The sequence below is a fragment of the Manis pentadactyla genome, chromosome 4 (genome assembly GCF_030020395.1).
Source record: "Manis pentadactyla isolate mManPen7 chromosome 4, mManPen7.hap1, whole genome shotgun sequence".
Lineage (NCBI taxonomy): Eukaryota > Metazoa > Chordata > Mammalia > Pholidota > Manidae > Manis > Manis pentadactyla.
This window is the reverse complement of record NC_080022.1, coordinates 4,518,561-4,534,041: the sequence shown is the minus strand read 5'-3', so window position 1 is coordinate 4,534,041 and position 15,481 is coordinate 4,518,561. Positions and strand designations below refer to the sequence as shown.

The following is a 15,481-nucleotide window of genomic DNA, read 5'->3' as shown; positions in this document are numbered from 1 at the left end:
GTGCTTCATTCAGTGGTAAAAAGCCCTCTGCTATAACTCAAGCATAAAAAGGCACAGGATACAGGCAGCAGAGTCACCGCTGGTATCAGTTTCCTGTGGCTGCTGTTACCAAGTACCACGAACTGGGTGGCTTAAAAGACAGAAATTTATTCTCTCCCAGTTCTGGAGGTAGCAGAGCCACACTCCCTCTGAAGATTCTAACAGAGGGTCCTTCCTGTCTCTTCCAACTTCTGGTGGCCCCTGGTGGCCCTTGGCTTGTAGCCCCATTGCTCCAATCTCTGCCTCCATCTGTACGGACTCCTTCCCAGCGTGTCTGGGTCTCAAATCTCCCTCTGCCTTTTTCTTCTAAGGTCACATGTCATTGGATTTGGGGCCCACCTTAAACACAGGATGATTTCATCACAAGAACCTTAATTACATCTGCAAAGGTACTTTTTTGAAATAAATTCACAGGTCCCAGGGACAAGGACTTGGACATATCTTTTTGGAGGGGGGCCACTGTTCTGCCCACCCCACCCGTGTATCAGGAGGCTTTGCCCTGAGAGCTGCGAGGATACACCTTCTAAGCCCCGAAGCGGCTCGCCCGTGGGCTTGAGGCTCTGGCCAGTTGCAGAGGATTGGCATGCCCAGTTCCTGTCCTTCTTAGAGTGAGCACAGCAGGGACCCTGGCGTTGCCATGGTGATTCCAAACCTTGAAACTTTTGTCCTTCTGTTTTGTTTGTGAGGAACTAATTACCCTAACATCACATAAAACACAAGAATCCAACAGATAAGCTGTTTCTGGTGGAAACTCATTGCTTTGAGTGAGAACTTTTCATCTTCCTTTATCAAACACGTGGAATCTGTGACATTCTTTGGATTTTTCCCAAACAACCATTGTACTAGGCTTTGCAGTGACCTAAAGCATAACCAGACACACTGGGAAGTGAGGAGTACAGAAGAGTAAGAAGGGAGAGGAATGCTTCAAAACCGTGTCCCCTCGCTCCAGTTCAGGACAGATTCTGAAAACACTCAACTCCACAGAAATGCTGGTGGGCACAGGGACAGAAAAGGAAAAGTCTCTGTATGAATAGCTGATCATGATTAATGTGGCTCTGCCAGGAGTTACACGGAGCTGGCAGAAGGGCCAGGCAGGCCGGTAAAAGCCTGTTTCTCCAGGAAACTTAACAAACTTGGAGAGAAGTTTTTGGTTCATCCTTCCTGGGATTTTTATGCTGGTAAGCATGCAAAAGTGAAGATTTTGGGAAGTTCATATCAGAATTTCAGCCTGGACAGAACTTTTACTAAAGGTTCTGTGAGTAATTTCCTTCTTCATAAAATACAAACTGGTGAAGCTGTCCTCTTTTAGTATACACGCCACCTTCGGGACTCAGCATCCTGCCTTGGGTAGCGTGCTGCGGCCTGAACACCTGGCCCGTGCTGCAGGCATGGCAAGGAGACCCCGAGGACCTACCAAACAGGATGAGGTAGAGGAAACCCTCTCCTCCTCGGCGGTATTTCACAGCAGAAATAGTTCTTGTTGCTATGACACTTGCTGACCAAGATCAGCTTAACAGTGAAAAGTCAGGAAGAGGAAAATGAAGCTAAGGTGATCTTTTAACTTCAGGCTACCGTTATAGAAGGAGGCTGTGCATGTTTAAAACAACAGGAGAAAATTAGAATCATTGTCCACAAAAATGTAAAAAGAGCCCCACCTCTGGACAAACAAATGATGCAGCTGCCCTTTGTCTGAAACCTTTCCCACTGTGTTCCAAGACCTTCAAGAACAATTTTCTTTGCCCACTTCGGTCTATTGGGACCACAGGCCTGCCCTCTACTGGCTAAGGGACATTGAAGCAGTCTCACAACTGGGAAGGGGACCAAGGTCGGTTCCCAGCGGCCTCGTCTTAGATGCAGAAATGCACTTATCTCCTGATCCAGAGGTACTCTGTCTCGGCGTCAGAGCTGCTGAGTGGGCAATCGAACGTTCCCCACTCTTGTGGGTCACTGATAACATCTTGACACACCAGATGTCCAGGGGGATTATAAAATAAAGCTTTATCACACGTATGGCTAAAGGTCTTCTGAAACAACATTATATAAATTAACTTAAAGAGAAAAAACAAGTCAATAAACGTAGAGGCAGTCGTAAAAGGAGACGGACCCGCACTGAATCCTGGCATCGCTGTTGACTAGCTCCCCGGGCTGGGGGGGCAAGCGTTTCTCTAAAGCCACTTGTCTCACCTGCAACAGGATATTAATAATTACATCACAGAATCGTTGGAAAGATTAAATAGGATAATGAAAGTTAGCACAGTGTCTGGCCCATAGTGACTATTCCATAAATAGTAAGTTACATATTTTTCAATTCATTTTATTCTAGAAGCTAGGAAATTCAGCTCAGAGTGTCTGCAGCAGGAGGAGCCAGTGTTGGAGGAATGGACGTTGGGATCTTTGTGGTTTGTGAATGGCATTGCCACCTCTTGCTCAGCAGTTCTCAACCACAGCCACTCCGGTCCCCAGGCGATGTCTGGAGACATCTTTGGTTGCTGCAGTCGGGGTCTGGTACTCCTGGCATCTGGTGGGTGGAGGCCCACACGCGGCTGAGCTTTCTACGGTGCACAGGACGGCCCCACAACAAAGAGTTATCCAGCGCCCCATGTCAATAGGGCTGAGGCTGGAAACTGCTCTGGCCTCTCCAGAGTGTCTTAGCTTTACTGCTGAAGATCTAAGGCCTCTGCCAGCCGCTGTCTCCAACTGATGCCATGCTTCCCTCAAATAGGAAAGCCCTTCGGAAACGCAAGCTGTGAGCCCCCCTATGTGTCAGGTGTGGCCGTGAGCAGCGGGGTCTCTGCTGGCTCTGGGACTTCCAATCCACCACTGGCGGGTGGCATTTCTGGTTATCCCTTGACTTTCCTGATGACAGCGGGATCGAGGAAAAGGTCTCTCAATTCAAAAGCCACCCAAAGTTAAGAGGTCAAGACTTCTAATATATTTTTAAACTTTTTTAATTGTGGTAAAATACACATAAGTTTTATCACCTAAGCCATTTTTAACTGCACAGCTCAGTAGCGTTAAGGACATTCACGGTGTGGGACAACCAGCCTTCAGAACCCTTCCATCTCACCAAACTGAAACTCCATTCCCATGAAACAACTCTTCCTTCCCCCTCCCTCCGAGGACTCCAGATATTTTTGTAACATAGAATATTCATATATATTTTAAAATGACATACAGAGTCATTCAGGCACCATAAGAGGGTCCCCTCTAAGCAGATACAATGCCCAAGAATGGCAGGGTGCCCCATGGAGGGGCCTTGCTCCTTGATGGAGTAGCTAAGCAGCTGACCTGGCCACTTCTAGAACCACCTGGCCTTGAGTCTCTTGTTCTGTTAGCTAGTAAACATCTCACTGTTCGGAAAAACAAACAAACTGTGGAAACAAATAAAATAAGACAAAATAGCCAACAGAAAAACCCAGAGATTTTTCTTTTTTAAGTTAACACTTAATTTAAAAGGAGCCATTTCTTCAAGCCTGGCCTGACTCTGTGGTTAAGGTAGGTGCCCACTCACCCACCCTCTGTGATAAGCCACCTTCACTTGTCTCTTCTCAAGATTTCCAAGAAGATGGGGAACAGAGAGGGGAAGCTTACCGAACTGCAGAGCCACACAGTTCCTGAGATCAGAGCTGTTGGGTCAAGTGCTGATCTACCCTAATTCAAAAAGACTTGGGGTTTTCCTTGCACTGTTTGGTACTGGAGGGTCCTTGGCTCCAACCTGAGCTCTGTTCCTCTGCCCGTCAGTAGATAAAAGCATCTCTGCTTCTCTACTTCCATCATCTTTTGTTTCAGGTTCTCTCTCTCCTCTAGCTATAGCACACACTAAATACATGCATGTGCCTCAAGCACTGATTATATGCCAGGCACACAGCACTGTTGGAAATGTAAACATAAAGTATTTCAAGCACTTGCTTCAGGAGCTTATCATCTAACAGAGAAAATAAATGTGTAAGTGATAGGAATTTATCAGTGGGATATAAGTGGCACAAATCAGGAAGTGCCTTGACATTACACTGTCCAAAGGGACTTAGATTAAACCTGACAAAATGCATGCAGGACTTTGTCTTTGCTCCCTCCAGAAATCCCAAGAAAATGATAATAGATGAATCAAACAGGTATAAATGTGCATGGATAAAATGAAGGGAAGAGGAGACAACATCAGACAAAAGATGTCAACAAAAATTTGGAGGATGTGAAATGCAGGGGCCCTTTGTAACAGACTTGGGGTACAGCTTTCTCCTCTGCTAAATGCCTGCGGGGTGTGGGAAGACAACTAGAATGTGGGCTGGTTTGTCGGCAGGATCTAGGAGTTGTTCAGGAATTGGAGGCTGGGCAGAATACATAAAGAATAACAAGAACCCCAGAAATCCTTCCCCAAATCTGCACAGCCAGGCAACTACACCACCCCCACCCCTGTAGGACATTTATCATCTGGTGAGGTGCAACAGGAAAGACTTTGCAGTCTAGATATCTGAGCATAGCTTGACACCAGATGTTGTACTGCAAATGAAAATTTTGTGACTGTCAAGGTACTGAGGTCCTATTCCCAGCCCCAACCCCTCCAGGCCTTTCATCTACCCGGGCAGGAGGAAGGGGGGGACTTCTCTCTGGTAAAACCAATCCACCCAAGAGAAAAGACCTACAGATCTGACATCTGGGAAATCTTACCTCACAGCGCTCCATGAGTCCACCAGAAGAATAGCTTTGAACATGTTTATGTAATTCCCAAGAATAGACAAGGATCCCCAGAGCTTTGGGAAAAGTCCCTGTGATATAATGAGTTATAAGAAATACATATTTGGTCATTCATATGACCAAATATATATTTCCCAGGTATATTTTGTCTTCATCCTCAGTTCCCGAAAAACTGTAGAGTCTTAAAGGTGAAACAGGTGTATTGTCATGTTAATGAGAGACTTTTGTATCTCCGTCCAAGGATAGAGGCTAGAGGCTGAATCAGACAATGGCAATAATTTAGTCAATCAAGACTATTCAGTGAAGCCCTCACAAAACCCGTGAGAAGAGTTCACTGTCTTTCTCTCTGCTCCGCTCTGCCTGCTCTGCTTGGTGGGATCCTACTTCTGTGCTTGGGGAACCAGAACGCCTCCACATGCCACCAAGCCAGACCCAAGCTCCATGAGGATAGAAGCTCCTTTAGTCGGGACCTCGCCCTATGTCTCTCTTCATCCAGCTGTTAATTTGTATCCTTTATTAAACTGGTAAACGTAAGTGTTTTCTTGAGTTCTGTGAGCTGCTTTAGCAAATCAATCAAACCTAAGGGGGAAGTCGTGGGACTCTCCAATCTGTAGCCAGTAGGTCAGAAGCACAGGTAACTGGGGCTTGTGACTGGCATCTGGAGTGGGGGGTGGAGGGCAGTCTTGAAGGATGGAGCCCTTAACCTGGGAATCTGGTGCTGTCTCCAGGTAGACAGCATCAGAACTGAGTTGAGCTCCCCAACACCCTGCTGGTGTTTGAAAACTGCTTGGTGTAAGTATGTGTGGGAAGACCCCATCCCACATATTTACATCCATTGGAATCAAGTGTGGACACTCAAATTAAGTTACACTACTATTATTGCTGTGTATAATATTGTTACTGTTATACACACATGTAGAGAAAAAAATACACCATTACATTTGGTGGCAGAGATGTTGCAGTCCCCCACAAAAATTCAGGCCAAATTAAACAGGAAAAAAGAAGTAGGAGGAACAGAAACAGTGAGGAATAAAACTTAAATACATCCTCATGGAAATAAGAGAACATATTGCATATATAAAGAATTTTAAAGAAAAAACATAATTACAGAACAAGAAAGAGCTCTGGAAAAATTCAAAATATTATTACAAACACTTTAAAAAATCAATGAAAGTTTCAGTAGATATAATTAAGATTCTAACAAAGACCGAAAGACAAAATATTGGAAAGAAAAAGGAAAAACCCACTAGGGAATCAGTCCAGGAGGTCTGACATTACAATAAACAGAGCTCCAGTAAGAACAAACCAAGAAAACCAATGGAATTATCAAACAATCAAATGAATTTCTCCAGAAGTGATGGACAGAAGTTTCCTGGTTAAATGAACCTACAGATTGCACAGTACAATGAATTTTAAAAGACCCATACAAGGTACATCATCTTAGAATTTCAGAACATTAGGAATAAAAACAGTATTTCCAAAGAAAGAAGAAAAACAGTTACAAAGCCTCAGAAATTAGAATAGAATCATCCTTTTTGCCAGCAATTCTGGGAACCTGAAGATGGTAAAACAATGCCTTCAAAATTCTGAAGAAAAGTTTTCACACACTAGAATTTTATACCCAGCCAAACTACCTACCTGTCAAATTAGCTATCAACAGAAAGGATGAGGGCATTCAAGTTCTTAAAAAACAGTAGGAAGAATTGCTCCATCAAAAACAAAGGAAAAAACAAACAAACAAAAAAGGAAACAGGAGGACCACACTGCAGGGAGAAAAAAGATTGATCTACATGATAGTACAGGGAAGATGCAGGATGACAGCTATGGAGCAGATGTAGGAGTCCATATACTCAATTCTAGAAAGCACAGCCTAATCTATAATGATAGTGAGTTGGTGGTTGCCTGGAATAGGAGTGAAGAAAGGGATAGATTATAAAAGGGCATGAGGACTCTGTTAGTGGTGATGGAAATGCTCATCATTTTAATTACAGTAATGGATTTATGTATACCTATGCCAAAACTCATAAAATTGTTCACTTTAAATATGAACATTTTATTGCACATAAATATATACCTCAGTAAAGTAGTAAAAAAAATTGGAAAACAAGAGAATTAGTGAAGTGGAAGATTGGACAGAGAAAATTGTCCACAAAGAAGCCACAGGTATAAAAAGAGGGAAGATAAGAAAGAGTATAAAAAGGATACACTAAGAAGGTCTAATGTGTTTAACTGGGATCCCCTAAAGAGAAAGAGAATCACTTCACAGCAGCAACATTGGAAGCCTAAAGGAATTGAAAGGATATTGCCAAATCGCTGGAAAACAAAATAACTGCCAAACTAAATTTCTCTACCCTGAGACAATATCTTTTAATATCAATGAAGTCTTTGATATTAAAACATAAAGACATTTTCAGATAAACAAAAGCTGAGAGAGTTCTCCAATTGCAGACCCACACTGAAAGAAATTCCATGGAGTGTTTTTTAGACTGTAGGTCAATGACCCTACGTAGAAGCTCAGCGATGCAGCAAAGGATGAAGATCAAAGAAATTCAAGGGAGGTTCAGAGTTGGGCTTTTGTGTTTTTTTGTTTTTGCTTTTGTTTTTGTTTTTTTTTACCGGGCTGGAACCAAAGATCCATAAAGGAAAGTCAGGAGGTATAAGGCTAAAAGATATGTGAATCCAGATCACAAAGATGCTGATGCTAGCAGGAGGAAGAAGGAAGGGGGGATGACACAGGGAAATGTTAAGAGAGAGAGAAAGTGAAGCAGTTGAGGAGGCAAAGGGTACAGTGAGGTGGGTAAACCATCGCACACCTAGAGTCCAGGAGGATGGGGATTAAACAGATGCTGTTGAATTTGGGATTCAAGACATTGGAAACTTTGAGAAGGGAATATTAATGAAATGCCGGGGACGAGTTTCTGATTACAAGGACAGGCAGAGTGGGAAAGGGAGCAGAAGCAGCAGGTGCCGTCTCCATGCTGAGGTCTAATAAAGATCTTGCTCTACTTCTCCAAAGTAGAACTCTTCGTCATCCCCTCCAAGTCGGCCTCATCCCTAGCCTTCCTCAGCAGTACAAACGGCCTGACTACCCAGTTGCTCAAGCAAAAATGCAGGAGTAAATTCTGATTCCTCTCTTTCTCCGGGCCCCCAGAGTCAGCCTGTTAGCATTCCTGCTGACTCCAGTCAACACGTGCTCCATGTCTGGCCGTCCCCACGCTCCAGTCTTAATCCAAGTCCACGAGCCTCTTCCGTGGAACACAGCAATAACCTCCACCAGGGTTATAGGGGGTGTGTTTGTGGGCAGGGGGACTTTCATTCTTGCTCCCTCTAACCCAGTGTCCCCAGAGTGATCCTTTGGGGGAAAAACAAGACCATGTTACTTCCCTGCTTAAAATCCTTAAGTGGTTCGCCAGTATGGCCAGAATACAATTTAAATTCCCGACCACTGCCCTCTATGAGGCCACCTGGCTGAGCTGCTCTGACTTCTTTTCCTACTGCTCTCCCCCATCCAGCATCGGCTCCGTGCTCACCGGCTCTCTCCCAGTTCTTGATGTACACCAAACCCATTCCTGCCCCCAAGCCTTTGCACCAGAAGGTTCTTCCTTGAGGTCTTGCAAAGCTCGATCCTTCCTATCGTTCAGTTCAAAATTATCTTCCCAAATAGATCTACTGTAACCAACCAACTTAACGTGACCTCCCTCACCTGACATGTTCCACCATCATGTCACCGTCTCACTTTACCTACAGCATTCTTAGCATCTGAATTTATCTTGTCTATTAACTAATGGTTTACTGTCTGCCTTCCCCCACCCCCTCAGTTAGAGTGTTCATTCCAAGAGAATGGAAACCATTTCCTTCCTGTGAATTGCTGAAACACCAGTGCCCATTCTTGGATATTGCCTTCCAATGTAAAGACAGCTGAAGAAACACTGTGGCAGAAGTTACAGTGTTAAGAAGTGAATATCATAGGCTTGCCAAGTAACAGCGGGGGCCTGCTGAGGTCAGAGAGCATCAACTTCGTATTTTTCAAGACTTTCTCCAGCCTCTCTTGACAGCCTGGGAGGAATGTAGACAGGTAGATAAGGGAGAGAAACCCAACAGAGAATAAACATGATGGGCAGAGCCAAAGATCAGAGGATTAAGATATCAGTGAATGGCTGAGAAGGCAGGTGGAATAGGACCCCCTGGGGAGCTGATGGATTAGGTTGGATTAACATTTTGGACTGACGACCTAATGTTGCAAACAGCAGGGAAAACTAGTACCAGGGCACAATGGATGGATGACGTTGCACATGGAGTGCCGAGTTCCAAAGGCAGCAGCTCCGGGGATGGTGGAGATGCTTTGCCGGAATGGGGAGGCCTGAAACTGGTGAGCCTGAGGCCCCTAGTCTATCCCTGCACTGCTGTGTCCTGCCTCCTCTACCCAGAGGCTCGGCGGCCATTCCAGCAAGCAGGTGTGGCCCTTCCTCTGGGTGACTGCTCTCTGCAGCAAGTACCATCTTGGTTAAAGATGTCAATGACAAGTCACCAAAATGTTAAGAGAGGAGATAGCATCAAGAAAATTTAATTCTTCAGGGCCTACACCTTCTCCCCTTTTTTTCCTTAGCTATGTTTCCCCCCCCCTCCCCAACTCCTCTTAACAGGGTTATCAGAGCTATGAGGGACGGGACAGGGAAAACAGGCTATGAAATCCCAATCTGGACTCAGTGGCAAGAGAATAATAAAAAGATTATAGGTAATTTTTCCTCCTGAATTGTAGAAAAGGGGTGTGGATTCAGCCTAACTGTAGAAGGGCCTGGGTCAGGCTGCTCACGCCGTCTCTCAGAGGTATTGCTCTGGAAAAAAGGGAAAAAGAGTGAAGATTTCCAACTGGGGTGGCCAGATAGAGCAAATAAAAATATTGGATGCCCAGTTAAATCTGAATTTCAGATAAACAGTGAATTCTTTTCAACATATGTATAAGCCCCATGAAATATTAGCATACTTATGCAAATAATCATTCATTGTTTATCTGAAATTTAAATTTACCTGGACATCCTGGCAACCCTAACCCTACATGCCAGAAGGGAGGCCCCAGAACTAGACAGAGCCATTAAAGAGAAGACACTTCCTGTGTCTTCCCTGGCTACACAGGGAAGCCAAATGTTCTGGGGTCATTCTGAATATGAATGACAGTGGAGGTAATATCCACTTTCATTTACTACTTAAAGATGAGAGAATTCAGTAACAGTTATATATGCATACATTTATATATGTAATATATACATTTATATAGAGATATTACAGAAGTTGATTAGGTTTTGCTCTACAGCTAAGTTACAAATTGCTTTGTGGCTTTACCCAATAAAAAGAAAAAAATAGTGTGAGGCAGTGAGCTCAGGTGCCTGAGTCCTGCCAGCTGCTCTGGGCTAAGCAGTCTGTTGGGTGTGTGTGCTCACTTGCCAGTCTGTGCTGCTCCTGCTTTCCTCTCTTGTGCATCACAGATTAGGGTTTTTGGAGAGGAGAAACAAAAAAGCCAACCTCCCAGGTAAATATATTCTCAGGCTGATGGTGTATCTAAGTTTATTTTCCATTTGTCACAACTTACTTTCCAAGAAACCATAATATAAAATATCGTGGTCCCAAGAGACGGCAAATGCAGAGCTTCCCTGAGTCACTGTTTATTTTGTTTGAGTGGTGATAAAAACCAGGTCAGTCTGTCATAGGAACACAGACCTGGGCATTCTGAAACATATGTTAGATTTGTTTATGTAATTCCTAGAGGCAGTGTTGTGGAAAGCAGAGGAAGGATGGCAAAGAACTTTTCTACCCAACTGAGCATTATGGACCAATTAATATTTACAAACCTAAGGGAAAAAGGAATGTCCCAACATCATAGTTTTTTCTCCGCCAGACTCTCTGTAAGAAATTCTTAAAGGCCAGCAAATGTCAGCATACAGGTTGGCCCTAATCACTGCTCTGCAAGGGAGAAGGGACGACCATACAACATTGCTGAAATAGCTGATAGAACATGTGTGTCTGGAAAAGCTAGTGGAGAAAGCCTCACACAGCGAAAATCACTCTTAATTTACAACGTGGGCTGACAGTCTGTTGCGGACTGATTCAACGCTCCTGAATAACCCATCTCAGCACTCCTAAGTGTCTCATGCCAAAAGATCCTAAGAGGGCTGAGCAACTTGGAAGGAAGGATACACAGGCCCAGATGGCGCACATCTGGCCAAAAATCAGGAAGAGAAAGAAATCAACTTCTCAAATCCACAGACAGGTGTTTGGGGCCTCCCAGGAGACCTGCTTAGGAAAGGTAACAGGGACGGTTCTAAACTGATGGTTAACTAAGGAACAACAAACGTCCCTGAGAAATAATGAAGAATTGGTACAGGTTACCATGAATCAAACAGGTGGCAAGAGCATGGGAGCCCTGCTGTCCACCTTCTCTTGACAATTGCGTCATTTCGAAGACATTTAAATTATTTAGGTGATTGTAACTGAGACATCTTTAATAATGCACCAAACAGCAGGCACCAGGTTGAAATCAATTAAGAATCCAACGCTAAATTATAAGGTAGAAATTTACAAGAGAACCTGCTTTGTAATAGGGGCTGTCAGGTACCCACGTCTGCCAAAGACAATTACATTAGGTACCAAATGGGTATTGCCTGGTCCTTTGAGCAGCGGAAACACGGCCGGGTTTCCCTAAATACAGGCACTAATAAAAAACGAAAATTAAGAGGTCCGATCTCTGAGCAGTGTTCTGGGTGGCCAGGAGAGAAAAAAGAACAATAGAGGCTGAAACAAATCCCACACTGGAGGTGTCCCGTGCAAAGAGAAGTCAGCAAGCGGGGTCTACAAGGCGTCTCTCTGGGTGGGCTCGTGGGGCTATTTGGGTACCGGATGAGCCCCGCACTGGAAGCTGGCGACTTAGGAAGGCATCTCAGGTGCCTGCCTTCTTGGCGCCCAGAGGGTGACGACCGCCTGGGTGTGACGGCAAAGTCTCCCTTTCTAGCGTGCGTGGCCTGGCGTGGCTTCAGGTTCGCGCACTGCACGTGCAGGGGCTCCCGGGCGCCGCGTCCCGCCCTCGACCACTCGGGTGCACAGGGCGCAAGCGCGGGGCGACCTGGCGCGGGCGGCTGCAGCGCGACTCCAGACCGCCAGGGGCTGCTCTGGCGCAGCCGGCTGCAGCGCGACTCCAGGCCGCCAGGGGCCGCTGTGGCGCAACCTGGCCGACCCGCGCTGTCGGAGCCGCAGCTCGCCACCCCCTCTTGAGCACGGCCCTGCCGGTTTGGCGGGGTTAAAGGTTGCGAAGATGGCGACGGCCTTGAGCGAGGAGGAACTGGACAATGAAGACTACTACTCGTTGCTGAACGTGCGCAGGGAGGTGAGACCTGCGGCGGAACGCTGTCGGGGCGGAGGCCGGGCCCGGTCGTTCGGGAGGGCTGGGCTGGCGGCGACAGCCCCGTCCCCAGCACAGGCGGCCGGGGCCCGGCGGGGAGGCCGCGTAACCCCGCCCGACGTGCGCGACCGCCCGCCGGCCGTGCGGTCCCCGCCACCGCACCCTTCGCGCGTGGGGAGTCCGACCGGCCTCCGTCCCTGCCCTCCGCCCCCCGTGTGTCCCCGCACCCAGAGGAGGGAGCAGGGTCCCCGAAGTGGAGGCTACTGGAGTGGGGCTCCCTGTTCTCGGGGACCCGGTGCCACGCGTGGCACCCACACCCGTCTAGGCTCCGGGCCTGTGTCATCTACCCGGCCGGCAGGACGGGAAACGTAGTCTCAGGCACCAAGGTCAAGACCACCGGGCAGCCTCCCCAGGGGTATGTCCGGTCTTCTTTGGGAACGTTCCGCTCTGAAGTAAGTCCAGGCGTAGAGGCACGTGTCTTGTGCCCTCCCTTCCCTTGAGCGGCGGGTCCAGAAATTGAAGGAAGAGCCTCCCGGACTTAAACGGCCCTATTATGGAGGCCGCAGACTAGGAAGAAGCTCTAACTCCAGGAATGAAGTGGTGTCCAAGCACGGCCTCTGCATGCGTGCTGGTTCCCGCACGTCAAGGGCTTAAGCCTGTTTCCTCATTGAATAAAAGACAAAAAGAGAGTCTCACAATGTGTTTGGCGCGTAGTCGGGGGCCCAGTAAGTTTCTTGTTGACCAGTGCAGTCGGGATCAGCATGAAGGGCAGGAAGACATCCAAGGTCAGGTCGGTCATGACGTGGATCGTGTATCTCTTAATTAGCTGGGTTCGGTCTTCCCAGCCCTTCAAGAATCCCTGATTCGATCTTTCGGGTTTTCTGCTGATCAGAACCAGCTAAGTTTGGCTGTCCTAGGCAAAGCTGGTCAAGAATGTGTTGTCAGTAAATGTTGGTATGCAAGGTGTTAATAATAAACTTTTTTTGGAGTGCTTACTTTATGCAGGTTCACCGTGCTGAATGAAACTGTTATCCCATTTAATTGTTGTGTCAGCTCTTAAGGTAGGTATTATGAAAATCCTTGATTTATAGCTGAGGAAACTGAGGCATAGAAAGATTAAGTTACCTGCCCAAAGTCACGCCAACTAGAAAGTGCAAGAGCCTGAATCAGCCCTGGGCAGCCTGACTCTGAAGCCCCAGCTCTTGACCTCGGGGCTGCCCTTCCGCCCTAGCTTATCACCTCTCAGACTAGAGAGCTGCTGGTTCTGGTACTGTGTCCTTGGGCATGAGAATTCTTCAAATGTGTTAGCCACTATTTACCATGCAAATGTCAAATGGAATATTTTTGAGAATTTCAAATCCCATTAGTCTGCCATAGGGAACCTGGAGGTTCTTGGAACTAATCAGTATTAAGGTTTTGGGTAAATCGGTTCTTTGGCCTTGAGTTTCTTTCCCTTTGAAGGAAGTTGTCTGGCTAGTTATTTTAAGTTTTCTCCAATTCTTAGAAGCAAAGCAGTAAATGAAACCAGCTTTTCTGACAACCTTTCTTACCACTCATTTAATCTGGGTTATCAGTATTTGATATTGAGCAGCTATTTATTCATTTACCAGGCTTCCTCATCTTAAGCAACTGTAAATGATCAAAAAGATCTAGGATAATAGTCGTGGCCAAAATCCTAGGTAAGCATTTGTTAAAAGTATACCTTGAAACTGCTGGAATCTTAGGACCTGTCATTGTTTTTGTTTTACTGTTCTTTATTGAAGTATAGTTGATAAACAATATTATATTGGTTTCAAGTATACAACATAGTGGTTTGACAGTTAACTACTTTATTAAATGCTCACCCCCAAAGGACCTGTCATTGCTATTGGACTGATGGATGGGAGCCAAAGAAATACTTCTTTTAAAAAAACTTTACTTTTTCTAGTGAGTGGAAGGCATTTCCCATATTTATGGCTGTAGGTGAAATCACTATGAAACGTGGTCTTGTTTAGATCACTTTGTGTTGCCTTTGTCAAATTCAGCATAAAACGTGTCGTGTGCAGAGTGCAGATTTTTTCTCAGGATTCTACTGGAGGAGCAGCTCTGAAAGTCATCTTTGGATTTGATATTTACTAGAATTTTTTAACCTGAAATTGAAATAACATGATTTAGTTGGAGAGTTAGAGAAAAGGTAGAAGTGATCTTAATTCTTAACTGTGTGGTTGGAAGAGGATAATACCACCTGTTTGTGTGTGTGCTGTCGGTGCTGCAGCTTGGCACCCTTTGAGGTGAGCTTCCCACCAGACTTTAGAGTACTTTCAAAAGAGTATCTTCAAACCCTCAGCATTCAAGAATTTCACACTTCTCCCTAAGAGTCTCAAATGGAAGCAGCCTGACATAAAATTGAAGTAACAGAAATGTCAAAAATCAGTTTATGAATCTCCCCAGTTATTAAACTTTAAAATACCCCCTTAAACTGTAGTCCAGGGGATGATGCAGGAAATTAGGACGACCAGACTCCGCTCTAGACAAGACTTACAGATCCTCAAGGATTCCCTTTCTCTAGTGTTCAGGATCTCCTGTTGACATAGTGGAGCCGTTTGTCTACCTCCCCCACCTGAGGGGACAGAGTAATTTATCATTAACTGGGAACACAGGAAACGAGATTGGCTTCTCTTCTGTAGTGTGGGCCCATGCATCCTCAGGTGCCTAAAATCTGACTGATCGGAGATTTGTGAGATGAATTTCCAAAACTTATTTGGAGAAAGCTTTCCTGAAAGTAAATCAGAGTGAAATCTCCCTTATGCAGTTTTTAGACACATTTTAATTGACACATTTTAAACCCACTTTATTCCTAAATACTCTAATTCCAATTTTGTCAATGTTGGTATTGCCCTTGAAAGAGTTTGTTTTTACACAGGTCATTTGACAGTGTATATAAACCATTTTAATATCTCTGGTCCCAATTGATTCACCCTTAAAGAAGCCAATCTCCTTTTCAAGTTTTAAACACTTTTGAAAAAAAAAACACAGTTGTTACTTAAAAATAAATTTAAGTAAAAAGGCTTTTTCTTGCCCTCCACTAATGAAGGTCAGTGTTCTGAGATCTCCATCTTTCTGGAACAGCCATGAAACTAGAAGTGCAAAATCATTACTTACCAGTAAGAAGTTTTATCAAAGTCCCTGCATCTTCATTCCTTCCCTGATACGGAAGGAATTTTCCTTTCCACATTGTTCTTTTCCACAATTATTGGTTGTCTGGGTTTCTCTGGCTGCAGGTTAAAGTCACAGAGTGGGCCTAACATTTGGATCTGGACTGCAGATAGGGGGAAAGGGCTAGAGCAGTAGAGGAAAGGTCCTTGGTCACTGAATTGACCT

The 15,481-nt window shown here is 45.3% G+C and overlaps 1 protein-coding gene across 1 annotated transcript in view; it reads left to right on the top strand.

Annotated features, from left to right (window-relative positions):
• Positions 1-11,953: 11,953 nt before the first annotated feature.
• DNAJC11 (DnaJ heat shock protein family (Hsp40) member C11) overlaps positions 11,954-15,481 on the top strand; it is a 63,068-nt gene continuing 59,540 nt past the window's right edge. The window contains exon 1 of the mRNA XM_036925353.2: positions 11,954-12,106. Coding sequence (XP_036781248.1) covers positions 12,035-12,106 — 72 coding nt within the window. The 5' untranslated portion in view covers positions 11,954-12,034. The remainder of the gene's footprint in view (positions 12,107-15,481) is intronic.